This window comes from Desmodus rotundus, chromosome 7, assembly GCF_022682495.2.
Source record: "Desmodus rotundus isolate HL8 chromosome 7, HLdesRot8A.1, whole genome shotgun sequence".
NCBI classification, from domain to species: domain Eukaryota; kingdom Metazoa; phylum Chordata; class Mammalia; order Chiroptera; family Phyllostomidae; genus Desmodus; species Desmodus rotundus.
This window is the reverse complement of record NC_071393.1, coordinates 129720214-129738489: the sequence shown is the minus strand read 5'-3', so window position 1 is coordinate 129738489 and position 18276 is coordinate 129720214. Positions and strand designations below refer to the sequence as shown.

The 18276-nt window shown below is 46.0% G+C and overlaps 1 protein-coding gene across 4 annotated transcripts in view; it reads right to left on the bottom strand.

Moving 5' to 3' along the window:
• Positions 1-18276, bottom strand: part of UNC79 (unc-79 homolog, NALCN channel complex subunit) — a 203602-nt gene that overhangs the window by 34715 nt on the left and 150611 nt on the right. For all 4 annotated transcript variants that reach the window (XM_045201960.2, XM_024567696.3, XM_053928854.1 and 1 more), the window contains 7 exons: positions 17310-17393; positions 13575-13677; positions 10803-10943; positions 7939-7977; positions 2631-2743; positions 2458-2543; positions 1445-1618 (listed from right to left, as the gene is read on the bottom strand). In XM_045201960.2, coding sequence (XP_045057895.2) covers positions 1445-1618; positions 2458-2543; positions 2631-2743; positions 7939-7977; positions 10803-10943; positions 13575-13677; positions 17310-17393 — 740 coding nt within the window. The remainder of the gene's footprint in view (positions 1-1444; positions 1619-2457; positions 2544-2630; positions 2744-7938; positions 7978-10802; positions 10944-13574; positions 13678-17309; positions 17394-18276) is intronic.

Genomic DNA, 18276 nt, shown 5'->3' with positions numbered 1-18276 from the left:
TGTGGTTTCAAAGTACTAAACCTCCCACTTGGACTTATTCCGCTACTCCAGACTTGTGGGTAAATGAGAATCAAAAGATGTGAGACACAGCCCTGGCTGGTGTGGCTCAGTGGATTGAGTGCCAGTCTGTGAACCAAGGGGTCACTGGTTCGATTCCCAACCAGAGCACATGCCTGGGTTGCAGGCCAGGTCCCTATAGGGGGCACACGAGAGGCAACCACACATTGATGTTTCTCTCCCTCTCTTTCTCCTTCCCTTCCCCTCTCTCTAAAAATAAATACATAAAATAAAATTTAAAAAAAGATGTGAGAGATGGTAAAGATCTCAGGATTCCTGCTTCTCACAGTAACTTCCAGCTCAAGGAAAGCAGCACGCACCAAGCTATGAGTCCCTGGATTATCGTTCTTACAGAGCCTATGTGGGGGTCGTATTTTCCAAACCAAATCTGCCAGTTTGGATAAAGGCCTCAATCAGAGGTAGTTGGTCTTCATGAAACATTTTATATACACGTGATACTCGTTTTAGAAGCAGTGCTGCTAACGAGTAGCTGCACCTGTCAGATTAACAAGTGATTCATTGACATGTGGCATACTTCTATCTGGGATCTGCACAGAGCACAAAAAGCTTGTGGGACAGACAAGGCTCACGGACACGGCCATGGCCACTGCCAGGCAGCTCTCTCTCCCTGCTGCAGAGACGGATGCCCTCAGTTCACCCCTGCTTTAGAAGCACTCGAGAAGTCTCTTAGTGGAAAAGGCCCTGGGCTGGGAGTCAGGAGACTCGAGTTCCAACCCTCACCCTGCCACCGCCTCTCCAAATCTGTGGTCCCCATCTGCAACACGGGGACATTGGAAAGAATGGTTGTTAGAGGTCTCTTCCAGCTTTAACAGTACAGGATTCATTTTCACATGGAATGAGCTCGTGTCGATAACGTTCACTAGGCTATCGGAGTTCCAGCTAGAAACGTGTGTGTGTTCTTGGAGGGTGGCGGGCTGCCGAGAGGAGGGTGTAAAGCCATCAGGAATATCACCTTGGTCTTGCAGGCTTTATTCACAAGTACACAGCAGTCACTTCCATTTAGATCATTCTCTAAAAGTGAAGCTTTACATTGCATGTCTGGTCTCCTTTTAGACAAACCTACTTATTTACTTACCTACGTATTTCTTTAATATTCACTTGAGAAAAATTTCTAGATAAACACAATCCAATGTCTTTCTGAACCTTATTTTTTTAAATAAACTGGAAACATGAAATCACTAAGTCAAAATGCCCGCTGCACATTGCTGCCACCCTGTAGCGTTTGTGGAGAAGAACCTAAACAGTATTCTGCACTCCACGGCTGACAGAGATTCTCTATAGCCCCTCGGGAAACATTAAGTCACCCAAGACGGACGGTCTGCAAACAGAAAAAGTAATTTACAATGAAATCCTGGCCTCAGCTTACCTTCAGAGGCAAAACACAAGGCAGCTTGGCAAAAAACGTCTGAAACTGGTTGCTGATTGTGGTCCAGAGGCTACTAGGAGAATCCATGGGCAAAGCTTCCATGAAGGTAGCAATGTTTTCCAAACAGTGTATCATAGCACCCCCTGCTGGTAAATTCTTTTTGTTGTTTAGACCCTAAAAACACAAAAGCAGAGACAATCACCTGAAACAGCGCGGTCCTTTGTGCAGCTACTTGGTAAAGGTCAGTTTTAAAAACCACATAGTCAGACGGTAGTTGTGTCGTGTGCCTGCTATACAGGGTCATCCTCGCCAATGGCAGGAGTACAGAGAACAACCAACACATTCAGACAAACTTAGAAGGAGAAATGGTGATCTTCGACTCAGTGAGAAAAGGTGAAATGTGCACAAGAAAAGCGTCTTTCAAACGTTACAACTGGCGTGGTTAAGTGCTTCACAGACACCATGAATGATGCTTGTGGGAAACTGTTGGCCAAAGGCTAAGAGGGATGACCGGCAGCGAAGTCCGAACGGCACTCTGCCGGCACTCCACGCTAATCGGGAGAGCCAGCAAGTGGAGGACCTGCGACGTGAATGCAATCTTGCAATAAACAAATAAGCGATAGATCAGTTAAGCGGGACTTGAGTCCAAATCTCGTGATGCGTGAATAAGTGAAAAGGAGACTTGAATCCGACTCTCACAATACAGGGCACCCTGCTGTGCCCACCACACACTTCGAAAGGCAGGAAGTTCCTGGAGCTGAGTGCCCAGTGGGTGGCAACCACCCCTTAGTCCAGAAGCTTTAAATAAATAGCAAGTCCATACAGAAACAGCAATGTCTAACAGTCACCTGCCTCAGCGCTGGCAATCTCTTAAATGGATTTTTAAAATTTAAATTATTTTAAATTTATAGTTGAATCTTTTAATTAAAACTTTTTATTTTCATTTTTTAATCAAATGACTTTCTTCCTCAGCAGGGATTTCCACGGGGGCTTAGTGTGTCGAGCAAACCCACCTCCAAGAGCTGGCTGAGCGCGGCAACGGAGCTCAGCTCATTGAAGTCCATCAGAGATGTGGCTAAGGTCCGCAAGAAAGTCCCATCTGGAAAGTGAACACTCAGGCTTAGCAGGGTTCGGTTCCAGCACCCCGCCCACGTCTGTGGTCTCGGCACTCGCCCGGAGGCATTACCTTTGATGGTGCTCTGGAACAGCTGCGGGAAGATGCCGTTGGGGGCCAGCTGATGGAAGATGCAGCGCAGGAACTGCTTGGCCACCCCCGCTGCGTTGCCAGGAACCATCATGCTGGGGTGGAGCAGGGAAAGAAAAGACGAGGAATCGTGGGACAAACAGCACGAGTTTAGGGGTTGATTTACTTGTTTATTTGGAGTTCAGGCATTTGCACGTACCAGTGCACTTACGGAATATCTCATTGTCATTTTCATCAGTGAGATGAAATATTCTAATCACACAGAATCCTGTTAATCAGTTTGTAGGAAGAGAGAATCAGGAAATGTGCGGGTGGCCCATTAGCCTGGGTGGTCCCAGGCTAATCCAGCCACTCCCATGTACGGATGAGAGTTCTGAGGCCCAGAAACAACAGGTGACCTGTAAAGGCTGCCAGTCCAGAGAATGGCAGAGCCGGGACTCGAACCCAGGATGAGGGTTATCAGCAAGATCCTCCCAGAAAGTGTCACTGGCTAAAAGAGAGAGCTGCTCTGAGGGAAAATACAGGGAGGGAAATGTTCATTCCCACTGGGAGAACAGGGAAGGATTGGGGGGAGGGGCAGGGCTCTGAGTTGGTACTTGTGTGAAATGGATAGGACTTTGAGGTGTGCAGTTTCCTCTTTATCCTCTGTACCACCTCTGCGTGTCAAGAGGGAGCCAGGAGATGAGTGGGTGGCCCTGCCCTTCAGATTAAAGTTTCAGATACGATATAAGCCCAAACTGAGAACTGGGTAGAAGTCCCTCTTAGCTAAACTGTTTCATTATGCCACGTCTACCCTGAAATACTGGTTCAAACTTGTAGGTCAAAATTGTTCTTCAGGAAGAAGTAACACCAAACTTAACAAACTCTTTCAATATTCAGGGAACCCTTCCCAACTTATTTTATGAGGCTAACGTAGCTCTAAAACTAAAATCAGATAAAGTCATTACAAAACAAACAAGAAGGAAACAAACAAACAGAAAAAAAGACCAACAGCCGTCGTGGACATTTAACCCAACTATAAATACAAAGGATAATGGACCCTGACCAAATAGAATTTACCCAGGAAGGTAAGAATGACTTAACATTCAAAAACCCATCAACTAAGTGAACTTAGTTTATTACACTGCGATGTTAGTACAAAAAAATCAATGGTACAGTCACATACCAGTAGCAAAAGTTGGAAAATTAAGTATTTTTAATTCCATTTACATTGTAATTATTAAAACAAAATTTAGGGGAATAAATTTAACAAGTGAAAACCACAAAGCACTGTAGAGAGGAGCGGAAACGACCGGCGGAAACGAGAGTGTGTACTATGTTCGTGGATCGAAAGGCTCACACTTTTATGAAGTCAGTTAGCCCCGTACTGATTTATAGTTTTGATACAGTCTCGGCAGCCTTCCCTGCCCCCTGCCAATTTGAGAAGCTTATTCCAAAATGTATATGGAAATGTGAAGAACCTAGAATACCCAAACCAATCTTCTTGAAAGAGAGGACGAGAGCCGGGTGATTCACGCTCTCTGACTTCAGGACTGACCGCACAGCTGCCATCACCGAGCCAGTGTGGTGCCAGCTTAAGGCTCAGCACACAGACCCATGAACCAGCACTGAGAGCCTTGAAATGGCTTGACCCTAACGTGGGATTTGGTTCTAATGGACTCTACAGTGATCCAGTGTATAAAGGGAAGGTCATTTTTTTACTGGTGAGGAAATAACTAGATGTCTACACGGGGAGCACCAACCCCCACCTCACACCACACTAGAGTATTTAATTTGAGACGGATCATATAAATGCTAAAACCATAAAACGTCTAAAGTAGAACTTTGGAGAATATCTTCTTGACTTGAGGGTAGGCAAAGGTTCCTTAGTCAAACAACAGGAAGCAATAATTATAAATTGTTTTAAATTTGTACAACATGAGACACGTAACTTAAATTTGTAATCTAAATTAAAGACTTTTCATCAAAATACACTATTAAGAAAAGGAATTGGCAAGCCCCAGACTGAGTGAAAATATCCTCAAAACATACTTAATGAAGGCCTGGCATTCAGGATATATAAAGCAATCCTGCAACTCGATAATAAAACGACAAAAGCCCAGTTAAAAATGTGCAAAAGATTTGCAAAGATTTACAGAGGGTTATGAAGAGTACTTGAAAATATACTCAAAGCAGTTAGTCATCAGGGAAATGCAAATTAAAACTATAATGGCTGAAATTAGGAAGACCAGCGCCACCACCTTTTGGCAAGGATGTGGAGCAACCAAAGTCCCACACACTGCGGTAGGAGCGCGAAACGGCACAACCACTTTACAGGGACGTTCCGGTAGTTTCATAAACTAAAACATGCCCCTATCTTAGAGCCAACAATTCCACTCCTAGGTACTTACCTAAGAGAAATAAAAACATTTGTCTGAAAATAGGCTTCTGTAAGAATGCTGTAACAGTTTCATAATAGCCCCGAACTGGAAACAACGCAAATGTCTCTCAAGAGAACAATGAATGAACAAACCACAGGCTACTACTCAGCCCTGAAAAAGAACCTAGCCACTGACACACGGAACAACATGGAAGAACTCGGAGGCATCGCGCTAAGTAAAAGGAGTCAGACGCAGAAGAGCACGTACAGCGTGATTCCATTCACACGACGTGCTACAGTGGAAAACATCAGGATAGAGTTCGCCTCCGTGAGCGTGGACACTGACCGGGAAGATGCACGAGGGAACTTTCTGGGGGTGATGGTGATGTTCTATATTTTGACAGGTGTTTGGGTTGTGCAGGTGAATGCATTTGTCAAAACTCAGTTAATGTACATATAAGATATGTGTAATTTTTAATGTAAATTTTGCACTAAAAGAAAAAAACAAACAAAAATTGAACTTTAGTTAATAAATTTGCTAAAGAACATAGGGGGGCCCTGGTGGTGTGGCTCAGTGGGTTGCAGGGTTGTCCCATAAGCCAAAAGGTCGCAGGTTCCATTCCCGGTAGGGGCACATGCCTAGTTCAGTCCCTGGTTGGGGCACACACATGAGGAAACCAATTGATGTTTCCCTCTCCCTCCCTCCCTTCCCTTCTCTTCAAAGTCAGTAAGCATGTCCTTGGTGAGGACTTAAAAAAAGAATATAGGGGGGAAGTATGCTAATGCCTGAAAATTACTTTGAAATGCATCCAAAACCAAAATGGATTGATGGATGGGCAGAAGGCTAGGTAGATGGCTGGCTACGTGATAAAGCAAGTGACGTGTTCATTGTAGAATCTAGCTGATAGGTATATGAGTGTTCTTCACAAAGTTCTCTCAATTTTGCAGTATGTTTAACATTTTTCATAATAAAATGTTGGGGGGTAAAGTAAAGACAAAACAAGTAATTCTATGACTAAACAGAGCATAAAAAAGAAGAGCAACCATTCCTAAAACCTTACGCTACAGAAGTGTGATGACAACACTATCTTATGTTTGTAGGGCCTGCTACAGTTACACTGTCACAGATGTCGTATCACTTGGACCTCATGACAAATGCCCAAAGGCACAAAGAGGTCATACGTTGGTATGTCTCTCTTATAGATGAGCAGCTAAAGCAGAGAGATAAATGTGCCCAAAGTCACACACAGTAGCAGCTCCTGCTCTCCTCTGGTCCTTTCTCCCCACTGCAGCCAAAGTAACTTTCCTACATCAGACACACACACACACACACACACACACACACACACACGCACACTTCGCTGCTTAAAATCCTTCCATGGCTTTCCCCTGCTGCTAAAAGAAAGCCCAGAACATTTAACGTGGTTTGTCAGCGCTGTCCTATGTGACGAGCCTGTCTCAGCCAGGGCCTGCGTCACCATGCTGCAGCCTCCCGGCCTTTTCACAGTTTCCCCAACACACCATGTCCTTTACCACCTCTGGACCTTTGCACATGCTCTTCCCATAACTACTTGCACAGTTAAACCCAGCTCAAAAATATGATTTTTTGCAGATCATATTTTAAACATCACACTTTAAGGGAAGCCCTTCTCTCCTCCCCTGCTTCACCCCAGATCTGCCGATCATACACCCACTCATCTCTCCTGGAAACAGGCCCATCTTAGTGCGTGGCACACTCACCCGCCCAGTTGTTCAGACCAAAACCTGCGAGTCATTCTGCCCTGTTTTCTTTCTCTCTCACCTAACATCCAATCTATCAGTAAACTCTGTTCATTCTCCTTTCAAAATATTTCCTGACTATAACCTTACTTCTCGCCTTAAACCAAGCCTTTATTATCTCATGCCTGCGCACTGAAATGGTCTCCAACCTGGCTTCCCTGCTTCTACTCTTGACCTGCTTTCCTCCGTGACCTGTTTCCAACTCAGGAGCCACTGTAGTCCTTTCAAAACACAAGAGGAGTCACGTCACCCCTCACTCCCGGCTTCGCTCAGTGAAAGTCGACTTCGTATAATGGCCTCCTGGGCTCTGCCTGGCCTGGCCTCCCATGACCTCGTCCCTACCCCTCCTTCCAGGCCCATGCACTCCAGCCTACGTTAGTCTTCTTCCCCAACTACACTAGACATTTTCCTGACTTATGGACTTTGCATCCGCTGCTTCCTCTGTCTGGAACATCCTTTCTATAAATCGCTGCCTGGGTGCGTCTCCCCTTTTTCAGGTTCTGTTCAATACCACATCCTCAGAGAGGCTGCCTTGACCATTAGGTCTAGAATACTACCTCCAGGAGCTCTCCTTCTCCTGGACTGACTTGATTATTTTCCACAGCATTTAGCACTAAATGATACGAAATTACATTATCCATTGTCTGCCTCCTCAACTGGAATACAAATTCTGTGAGAGCCAGGGCTGGCTGTTTTGTTAACTCCCGTACCTTCAGTTCCTAGTGGCCTCTCCATAAATACTTACTGAATAAATAAACGACTCACCACACTCTTTGTTCAGAGCACTTAGCACTGTTTACAAGTATACATGTGTGTAAATATTTTATCCACCTTTGTCTCCCTGGTCAACTGTAAGCCCTACAAGGGCAGGAATCACGTCAGTTATGCCGCAGCTGAAACCTCAGCATCTGGCACAATGTCTGGTCCATGGTGGGCTGAAAATTACTTACTGACTAACATGAACAAATGCATGCGTGAATGAATGAATGAATGAATGAGGGTGTGGAAAGGAAATGAACGAGTGCTCTCTGGAGCTGCAACTGAACCTAATAATATTCCTTCCGTGTTGTACACGCTGGTGTTTTAGAAATGAGATAACCAAGCATAAGAGACAAAAAGGAAGTGAGATCTGGGCTCACTGTAGGACCTTACCTTTCTGCTTGATTGGAAAAAGTAGTGCTGGACGCCAACCTAGGAAATAAAGTAGACAAAGTCACATGACTAGCCTAGGTCTTCATGATGAAATGTGTGAGTACTGCGGTGGGACCCGCTGTGGCTCTGGGTTTCTCGGCAAAGTGGGAAACCTCTGGCCAGGGACAGAAGGGCCCACATGGTGGTCAGTCTCCGGGGTTCAACTTAACCTAGTTCCTGTGACCTGATTTCCACATCAAATCAGGTATTTCCACAGAAATGCGTACAGTGAGGTTGGCTTACTATCACCTGGCCGATCTGCAAAACGGCCTCTGCAGCCGGGTCAGACAGGTATCAGAACGGCATCTGACCCAATCCATCCCCATATTAACTCAACTCAGTCTTCACTTCTTTGTATATACAACCTCTGAAACCTAACCACAGACAAATCACCAATTGTGAAAGCCTCTCTGAGATAGTAAAATGGGCAATAGGGGTATTTGTCAGCTACTTGTTGGATGAGAGGACATAGTAAGAAATATGTTAGGTTAAGTAATCAATATACTGTATACTATGTAATTTTTGAAAAGTATAATTATGTGGTTCTGCACACATGGAAATAATCTATGGGTATAGAAAGAAAGAGAATGCACTAAACTGCTGGGTTTAGAAAAACCTGCCTCGATCGGTAAGATACTAAAGAAACAACCAGAAAGAATGCTACAGATTTATTTGCTTGAGACCACAAGAGAGCGAGCAAGGCGTGCCAAGAGCACATCTGGGGAGGAACAGCAGGTCCAGCCACCACTAACAGCACACGCTGCTCCCAGTTGCTGTGGTCCTGGGCCCTCCGTGCTAACAAGACTACAGTGAAAAGATAAAACACTGGCAAATGAGATCAACAGTAGTTAAGGGCACAGCAAACGTGATTTTGAAGGCAGTACCTAGAAAGAGGGGTGGGTAAGTCTTAAGAAGGATGTAAGTAGAGAGCAAAATACAAAATCACGTGGAAAGGCTTGGGGGTTACATGAAAGAGTTGTGCTGCACTTCCTTACTCTTAGAACATAGCTCCCGGGGGGCCTAGCACAAACAAACCACGTGGTCGTCCAATCACATGACCTCAGGTGGAGCTGGGGCGTGCCAGGAAGCCCTGAATCAGGTGACGGCTGAATCTGTGTTCCTGGCAGGTTTGGTGATTGGGCTTAGGTTGTTAAGAATTCTGGAAGCTTGCTTTAAATGCTCTCTCTGTGTCTCTTGCTAGTCTGCCTAAAAGAGGCAGAGATTTAAATATATATCTATATGTAAGTTGGTAAACATGTATCTGTTACTGTTTTTCCTCTGCTTTTCTTCAAAGCGCATGTGTTTCCATCCTAACAGGTGGCCATGCTTGAACATAGTTTATTCTCTCTTAATGTTGAAACAAAAATACACAAATAAAACCCCTCTATATAACAACTACGACTTAGATAACCTGTCTGTATTCAAACTGAAAAGGACTGATGATGGACACTGTGACCCTGTATGAACAAAACTCTCCATTCCACAGCGCTGTTGATAGGTGGTACAAAACTCACACCACGGTCATGGTGATTAGGTTAAAATCAGGGGCTTAAAAAGTAATGCACCTTTCCTCATCTCCCCATCTCCCCGTGCTCATCGCTCACTTTGCGCATTGGCTGCTTGTAAGTAGGAGAGGTAGAACAGTTACACCATCTCTGACTATATACTCCTACGGTTACCACAGAAAATTTGGAGGAAGGGAGATAAGAGTCAGGTATTTTTAAGGTCAAGGGGTTTTTAATGCATTCCTATTTGTCTTTAACTTGCAATCAGCATTTCTTCATTTAAAAAAAAAAAAGATTAAAGTTCAGCTCCATTAAGATTCATTCTCTTTCCCTTCCTCAAATGCCAGGAATTTGCAGAACCTAGTTTTTCCATGACCTCCTCCATAGAGAACTTCGTAAGACGTCACTTCCATCCTAAACTTCTATAGCACTCACTACCCACACCACACGTCACAGCTCTGCATCACGTCCTGTCTTGTACGGCCACCCAGTCATTCCACACATCACTGTTCTCTTCTACAGCTAAGCCACAGATGGAGCACCTGAGAGCCCGAGCTTAGCCAATGCCCGCAGACTATAAAGCACCGAAGCTCTGTGCCCACACCGAGTGGAAACCTATGCATTCACGTGCAATTTAATTCAACCCTCTCCCGCAAGTTGTTCATGGTAAGACTGCATTTGTCCCTGAATCTGACTGTCACTTATATTCATGAAATACTTCACTTTTCTTCTTGGGTCCTGTCTACTAAATGGAAGTTTTTTAACATGAGAATTTTCAAAGCAGCTAAGTTTAATCATCCTTCTGTTGGGCTGAAGGCCCTGTTCCCAAAGTGTGTGCATCCTTCCTTTTTCAGTCAAAATTGTGAAACGGCTACACTTCCACTTATGCCCCCATCTTCCAGCACTTCAACTGCATAAGGAGGGGAGCCACCCCAAGATTACAAAATGCCTGGAGAGCCCATCTGAAATGGGCAGAGAGAGAGTAATGATCATAACCTCTGCACCGTGTGAAGTGTTTACTCTGAACTACACACAGTTCCGAGCACCGTGACATACCTTAGCTCACAGAGTAATAGACAGCAAACAACACAGTTTTCTCAGCGTATTTCCCTCTAGCTTCGCTTTGACCTTGTGACTCATGACCCTACCCAGCTGGGGAGTGCAACCAAAAGTCTGGCCAGTGGGTTTTTAGAATTAGTCTGAGTAGATCCCACATGTAGCAAGCGTCGATAAGGTTACTGAATGTTTCCCTTTTGAACTGGTAGTTTTTATTTCAATCTATACATTGAGTAAGCCTCCTTCCTAGCAGCCGACATTCACCTTCCCACGGACTGCATGATGTCCAGCAGCAGCGGGGCCGCCAAGTCCGGGCTTAAGTGAATGAACGTGGAGAGGACGACAATGGCCAGCCCAAGGGTTTCCTCGTCGTATTCCTCAAGAACGGCCCCGCAGTCGTGGCACCTGCAAAGAAAACAGAGGAACGTTCCCATGAAAGCCAACCATGCCTTCAGTAGGTAACAAAACACATACAGCCATTTCTGGCGGGTCTTGAAATGGTCCCCAAAGGAGGTCAGTGGTCTGAGGCGAACAATAAAGAGGAGACCTCAATGCCACCCTCGGCAGCAATGCAGAAACAGCAGCACGCGTGGCAGAGACCGGGAAGGCTCCCTTGAGCACTGAAAACACTCAGCTCACAAACATCCGGCCTGTCCAGGAACTTGCTCCCTTTCACGAGGAGTGCCAGTGGCACTAACAGATTCAGGCTTCTGGTTGAGGGACTGTAGGCCTGTGAAATTATTGCTTGGGATAGTCAAAAACTAGATATGTGTTCATTCGTTGAAATTAAAAATTTAAAATGCCTTGACACAAATGGGAGCTTTCCTAAGTTTTCAAATTAAAAAATGTCCTGTTTGTGGGTGAGAGATAGCAAGTCAATAGAATACTCTAGAAAGCGCCTGGGGAGCCTGAATTGCCATCTCTTCTCTACCAGTCAGTTAGGTCAGTTTTATAAACTCACCACACCTACAGAGGGTAATATGTAACACACAACGTCACCTGCTGGTAAGTAACTCACAACTCACTGCTCTTTGTAGTCTCCAATGGAGGCTCAATCTAATTCATCTCAATCAAAGCCGAAGCTCATCGGAGCAGCCCAGCTGGGCAGCTGTGTAACGTGAAGGGGAAGTCCACCAGGAAGGGCAAGGAACACGAGCTACAATCGCTATTGTGACCCTTCCACCTGAAAACTTCCTAAATAACATCATGTTGGGGTGGCCAAAAAGTCCGTTTAGTTTTTTCCATAAAATAAAAGACACATTTTCACCAAAAACTTTATTGATTTGGATATTTTGAGTATATCAGCTGTCCCCCATGTGCTAGAATGTTGATTGTTCCCAGTTAATGTCTTCATTTGAACATTGTCAACTTCAACTGGTCCACACACCGTGGAGCATCGTCCAGCGAGAAACCTCCAGCACGAAACTTCCCAAACCACTTTTAACACATTAGATCAGTCACAGCACCTTCTCCACACACTGCACAAATCTCTTTTTGTCTTTCAGTTGTGTTTTTACCTTCCTTGAAATAACAAAGCATAATATGCTGAAACTGTTGCATATTTTCTTCTATCTTCAGTATTAAAATGGCTACATAAAAATTCACCAGTTTTGATAAGTTTTTAAAAAATGCATGCTGATATGACAGCTGTCACAATACTATCTAATAACATTGTTCTGAATGAAGTTAAAGACAACTAAGCACTACTAGAGCCATCTTACGGGGGGAAAAAAAAAACTTCTTAGCCAACCCAATATACAGATAAAATTCCTTATGAGTTGACTTTTTAAAAATATAGGATTCACATTTACACTAAAAAAGAGGAGAAACAGAATGTCTACAAGGCAACCAGGAAGGCGCCTGGGAGAGACTGGGGTAACACGATGGGGAAATCACACCAAAGTGGGAGCCAACAGCAGCCCTCCCGAAGCCACCAGGTGCTCCCCACGTGGCCACGCCCAGGCCGCTGTTTGACACAGGCACTGTCCCGTCTTTGTGACGACTGTCAGTGTTGGCCAGCCACATGAGTCTTCACACCAGCCCCTTCCACCCCACCCTCCTCTCCTCCTGCCGCAAGCCTGCCCCATTTGTCACTTGGAACACCTTTACCAGGAAGCCTGCCGGCCCATGGGGATCTCTCCAGACCCGAAATCCTGTCCTTCTTACTCTTTGCCACATGCACTGAACAAGCATTTATGGGCCAGGCACTGTGGAGGGAGCTTAGAGCACAAGATACAGAGGAAAGTGGCCCAGACTCTGAGGAACTCACAGGCGACTGCAGAATACGCATGTGCTAACACCTAAACAATTACAATACCCTGGGACAAGTGGTGGGATAAATAGATGCACCACATACTGTGGAAGCCTGGGGAATGGCATGGCTAATTCTGCCTTACAGAACCAGGGAATCTGCCGGACACTGGGTCTTGGAGCGTGAATAGGAGTGCACCAGGCAGCGGCAGTCCCAAGAGCAGGGCACATTTGAAGTCACAGAGGAGAGAACACAGCAGGCATGCTCGGGAGAAGATGAGGGGGCTGGGCAAAGTCCCTGGTGACGATGGCAAGGCCACCCCCTCACAACCAGATGGGCCTTTCATAAGCTAAGGCAGGACTTTATCCTGCAAGCAGCAAAGGACACTGGAGGCTGACAGACCTAGAAGCAACACGCCCAGTTTGAATATCAGAGAACAGACTCTGCTGGTAGAACTGGGAATACGGACCAAGTCTCCAACTCAGTCCCATGCTAACAGTAGGAAGCTTTTGACGGTTGGGGTTCTATTTGCATAAAGTTATTACTAGGGATAACCTGCAAGTGGATATTATTTGCATTCATCCAAATGTTTAAAAGTGCCTTGGTCTAACCGGAAGCTGCGCATACGAGACTGTGTTTCTAGAATAATAAATGCCTGCCAACACCTGTGGCTACCGTCGTTTGAAGAACGGATGATAGCACGCCCCCTCGATGCTGTCTCATAGCCGGGGGAGCCCACTCTCAGATTCTGCGCAGGCCTGAAGGAAGGAACAGTGCGAGCTTACTTGTCAGCCATCACCGTCGGCTGCTCGTCCGTGAACTCTTCGGGTGCCGGCACAAACATGCTGACAATGCTGGGTGCTGACAGCAGGCTGGACTTGGTGGCCCCTGGGCAAGCAGCAAAGAGACAACTGGTGAATAGAGACCTGCTTCTGGGGGCCAGGAACAGCGCCGCTCTCCTCTGACAATTGCTCCAAAGATCACACTCAGTGGGAGGTAACGTGGACAGGCCAACAGCATTGTGAAAAACCCTCAAGGGGAAAATGAATTTGAGAGAGACTGTGCTTTGCTTCTGTTTAAATGATCTCTCCTTTAACTGGAACATAAGCAATAGAAGGAAAAAGCAAACAAAATATAACCAGAGTCATTGAAGTTAAGAACAATCTAACAATAGCCAGGGCGGGGGTGGGGGGTGGGGGCGGGGACAGTGGGTAGAGGGGATTACAGGAAGTACTATAAAGGACACATGGACAAAACCAAGGGGGAGGGTGGAGAGGGGGGAGGGAGGTGGGTTCAGCTGGGGTGGGGTGGAGGGATGGGTAGGAAAGGCATACAACTGTAATTGAATAACAATTAAAAAAAAATTGACTGTTAAGAGCTAGACTCCTCTATCTCTCTCTTGGCTTCTTGGCCTTGAAAAAAATCAGAAAGAGTTCAGGTGCCAACAGGGCACTAGGACAAAGATGGAAAGGGGGAAACCTACTCAGGGGCACCTGGAATGAGTTAGGACCCTCATCTGCTAGGTTTGAGTGGGAGCCACCCACACGGTGCTGTTTCTAAAACCACAAATACACACCAACACTAAAATGTTGCGAATTTGGGAAAGGAATTAGAGCCCAGAACTCCACACTTCTAAGTAGGGGAGATGACTGGGCTAAGAAATATCAGGACTGTTTTCTACTTTGGAGATTAGTATCATAAGCCCCAAAGCCAAAGACTTCACTTTTTAAACTGAAATATTTAAGAATAAAATATCAAGTGTTTTGAAGGAGCCATCCAGGGACTTCAGCCAAGATTGACTTCGGGTCAATCTGTACCTCACAGTTTAAATGTGGGGTTTTGTGAATGTGGGGTTCTGATGCCTTCACAGAAACCCGACGGGGGGGGGGGGGGTCCCGGCAATGATCAGTGCACGTGGACAGTGCACGTGGACAGTTCAGAGATGGCTCTCCGTCAGGAAAACCAGTGGCGCTGGGCAGGTCCCCCGGGAGTGTGGGCAGAGGCACTCCAAGAAGACTCCCAACACACCGGTCCAGAAGAATGCCCTGTTCTACCAACAAACAAGGAAAACCCCGAGACTCAGAGTCCTTCGAACAGGAAAGAAGGCAGATTGACCCGACGGTCATTAGAGAACCTGTTTCTCGTCAAGGAACTGGGAACTCGGGGCTGAAAAATAAAACTGGCTGACCTTTCCTTAAGTAGGTGAAAGGGAATGATTCGGAGAATGGGTTTCTAAAGGTGTCCACATAAACATTTTAGAAACCCAGCCAAGTAGGGGACATGTGTCCATCTGAGGGAGAAGAAATGGCACCGAGCCTTCAAAGAGTCAAAATGCCACCTGGCTGTGTGGCCTCGCCCATCAGAGGCCACAGCGTGGGTTTGTGAGAAGCCTGGGGCCTGCAGACCCAGAGGCAAAGGCGAGTACCTGAGAACACCTGTGTGTTACAGCTAAAGATCCCAGATAGGAATGCAAATTTGACTGCTGCATTTGTCAGCCCTCTCTGAGATACTAGCTTTCCTAAGTGGGCCCAGGTGTATCCTTAACAAAGCTCTCCAATTGTTTTCCTAACGAGGCAGCCTGGAGTGGAAGCAACAGTGTTTATTATAAGCATAAGTATAAACCGATTACTGATTAATAGTAGAAAAGGTAAGACCTGGGCCAATATATAAAAAAAAAAAGACTTAATTGATTAGTAAGCAGTACGGTGAATACAGAAAGCGCAAAGCCAAACTCCGCATTTCTTGACCACTGACAGCCCACGAGCCCCAGGTTCTGCAATGCCAGTGCTGAACGTGGGAAAGCTCCTCCCAGTAGATGCACGGTGACGTATACACGGTCTTACTAGAAACGTAAGAAACTGATTTTTTAAAGCCCCTGAGTCAAAGCTCTCAGAAGATCACTGCCTATTATTATATCATACAGAAATCACAGTTTGAGTCAAGAAAAGGGAGGGAATCAAAGTCATTTGGGTGGTTTCATGCCAGTTACTACCCAACACAAATGCCAACGAGTGGGCACTTTTGACGACAGCATCGTGAAGTTTTTTCAAATGACAGCATGGCACACGTGGTGCGGTAGTCACGGCAGTCATCTCTAAGAGCAGGCAGGTTAAGTTATTGGGCAACAGTAGCTGACTCAGTGGACTCCTGAACACTGCTAATGGTGTGAGAGCAGAGAGCAAGGTACCAGGAGAAGGCGGGCAATGCAGAAAGGAAGTCACAGACCCCAGCGACGTTTTGTTATAGCTGGTTCACAGCTGAGTCTGCAGTACCGAAGGCCGTCTCACGATCCGCCCGCTGTGGGCAACCTTTGTGATGCCACACGCCCCCTGGTTCCCCTACTTAAATACCCAACGTGCGTGCTCTATGGAACTATGAACAGAAACAGAAGGGTCTTAGAAACTTAGAATAAAGAGGGGACCTGCTCTGAAGCCCAGCTTCCAAGTTGGAGATTTTGACAACAGCCACTTTGGGAGCCTTGGAGGCAAGAGAAGTAAGAAGGCGCTGGTTGTCTCACAGCACGCCTGCGCACATCAGCCCGTGGCTGCGCCAGCAGGCTCTCCGTTTTACCCCAAAGGACACTTACTGTCTGTCTTTGGTCTCAACGCCTCCTTCCATGTGTGCAGCTACCAACCGCATCACTAGACCACAGAGAGGCACCAGAGTTTGTTTAACCCCCCCGATTTCTGCTTATAAAAGCTTTTCCTGTAGGTCCCATAAATGAGATGAGTCTCTTCCCATCAGACACAGGGACAAAAACTGCTGCTTGATGCCATACAAATGTTAGCAAAATCTCGAGACAAATACCCCTCATTCCTAGGGAAAACTAGGAGAGTGTTGTAATCTGCATACTTAATCTAAGGGACCAGCTAGGAGATGCAGTCACAATTCATTTTTACTACTTTGCTTTTTACAAGTGACAAGTGAACCTACTTTCTGAATTAGAAAGGAACTAAAGTAATGATTAACTAGCCATGAAACGAATTTTGAAAAGACATATCCTGATGATCTTAGCACAGACTTATTCTTAGCTTGCTCCTACGAACAGCACAAAGTCAAGTGTATATTCTGTGCAATTTCAGATGGCTAAAAAGAAGCTGTTCATCAGCGATCTCAACATTCTAGAAGGAACACAGATGTGCTAGCTGGACCACACTCAGAGAAGCAGACACAAGACGTTACGGAAACTAATACACATTGGGAGGAATACCAAAGGACCCGGGGGGGTGTGGTCCAGAAAAGACGGAGGGAATAAGCAGTGGTTGGCTACTGAGGGAGACTAGAGTTGTTTTATGTGGTCCCGAGGGTGACAAAGTCAGCATTGGGAAGAACTTTCTGTTGGTCATGTTCAGAGAGGGGATGTCATGCATTCCCACCCCATGGGAGTACTGGAGCAGAGGCTGGAGCCACTTCACGCAGCTGCTAAGCAAGAGGTTTCAGCACCTGCTGCACGGCTCGGTGGTTCACACATACAGCTTCTCTCAGTGTCCCACAGTCTGAGACTCCGTGGCTCCGCTCACCTCTCGTTCTCAGTGGCTGCCCCTCCAGGTCTGGGTTGAGGCACATTGGCACGTTACACTGGCGCTTCCCGGGCTGTACCTGCTCTGTGGATAAATAGAGCATCTCAGTCTTCAGTGTGGTCAATTCAGCACAGTTCGCAATACAAAGAATTTAACCATAATCTCCTGGGGCCAATTTTTGGCCATTGCTATTGTTGATTATTAACATTTCTAGGAAACATCCTACTTTTCAAGGTAGGGCTGGTTGGGGTTTCACTACAAACCTGCCCTTCAGGGATATGAAATGCAATTAAAGGCAGAAAAACATCTAAAGTCATCCAAAATTAGTCCAGATCCCCCCGAGCCACAAAAACTCAAATCCTGTATCTCTTTGTATGAAATGAAAAAATCAAAGGCCAATGGCACAGCCATAAAACAAGTGTTTTATGCAAATCAATAAATCCTAAGTGATCATTTGGGGCAATGGCCAAAATGGTCACTCAGAAGCCATGTGGAACTGGTAGCAAGGAAATGACAGGCGTTTGGCTGAGGGCTGAGGAAGAGGAATTAAGGGGGCAGGGGCCGGGGCAGAAATGGAGGAGCGGTGCTTCAGACACGTTCGTTTCACATGAAAAATGAAGCAAAGACACGAGCCATCAGATTTCAGGGACGGACAGAGGAGAGGCAGGCACTGCGTGAGCGAGCAGGTGCACGCCCAGGTGCCTCGGTCGCGACCCTTGCTTTAGGCTGCCTGTCTCGGTGCGTCCACACACACGACCAGATTTGTTCTTTTGGAGACTAGAGAGTCACTGCATCGGCACACACGGCATGAAGTGACGTGCCACCTAACGTCGAACCATCGACTCTCCTCTGGCCTCAGATTCGGGGAGAACTTTTTACAGCACTAACAAAAACAAGAGTGTTGAGATGATGCTCTAGTTGAACGAGGTAACTAGAGAACCAACCTGGAGGATGGAAAATAAGAACA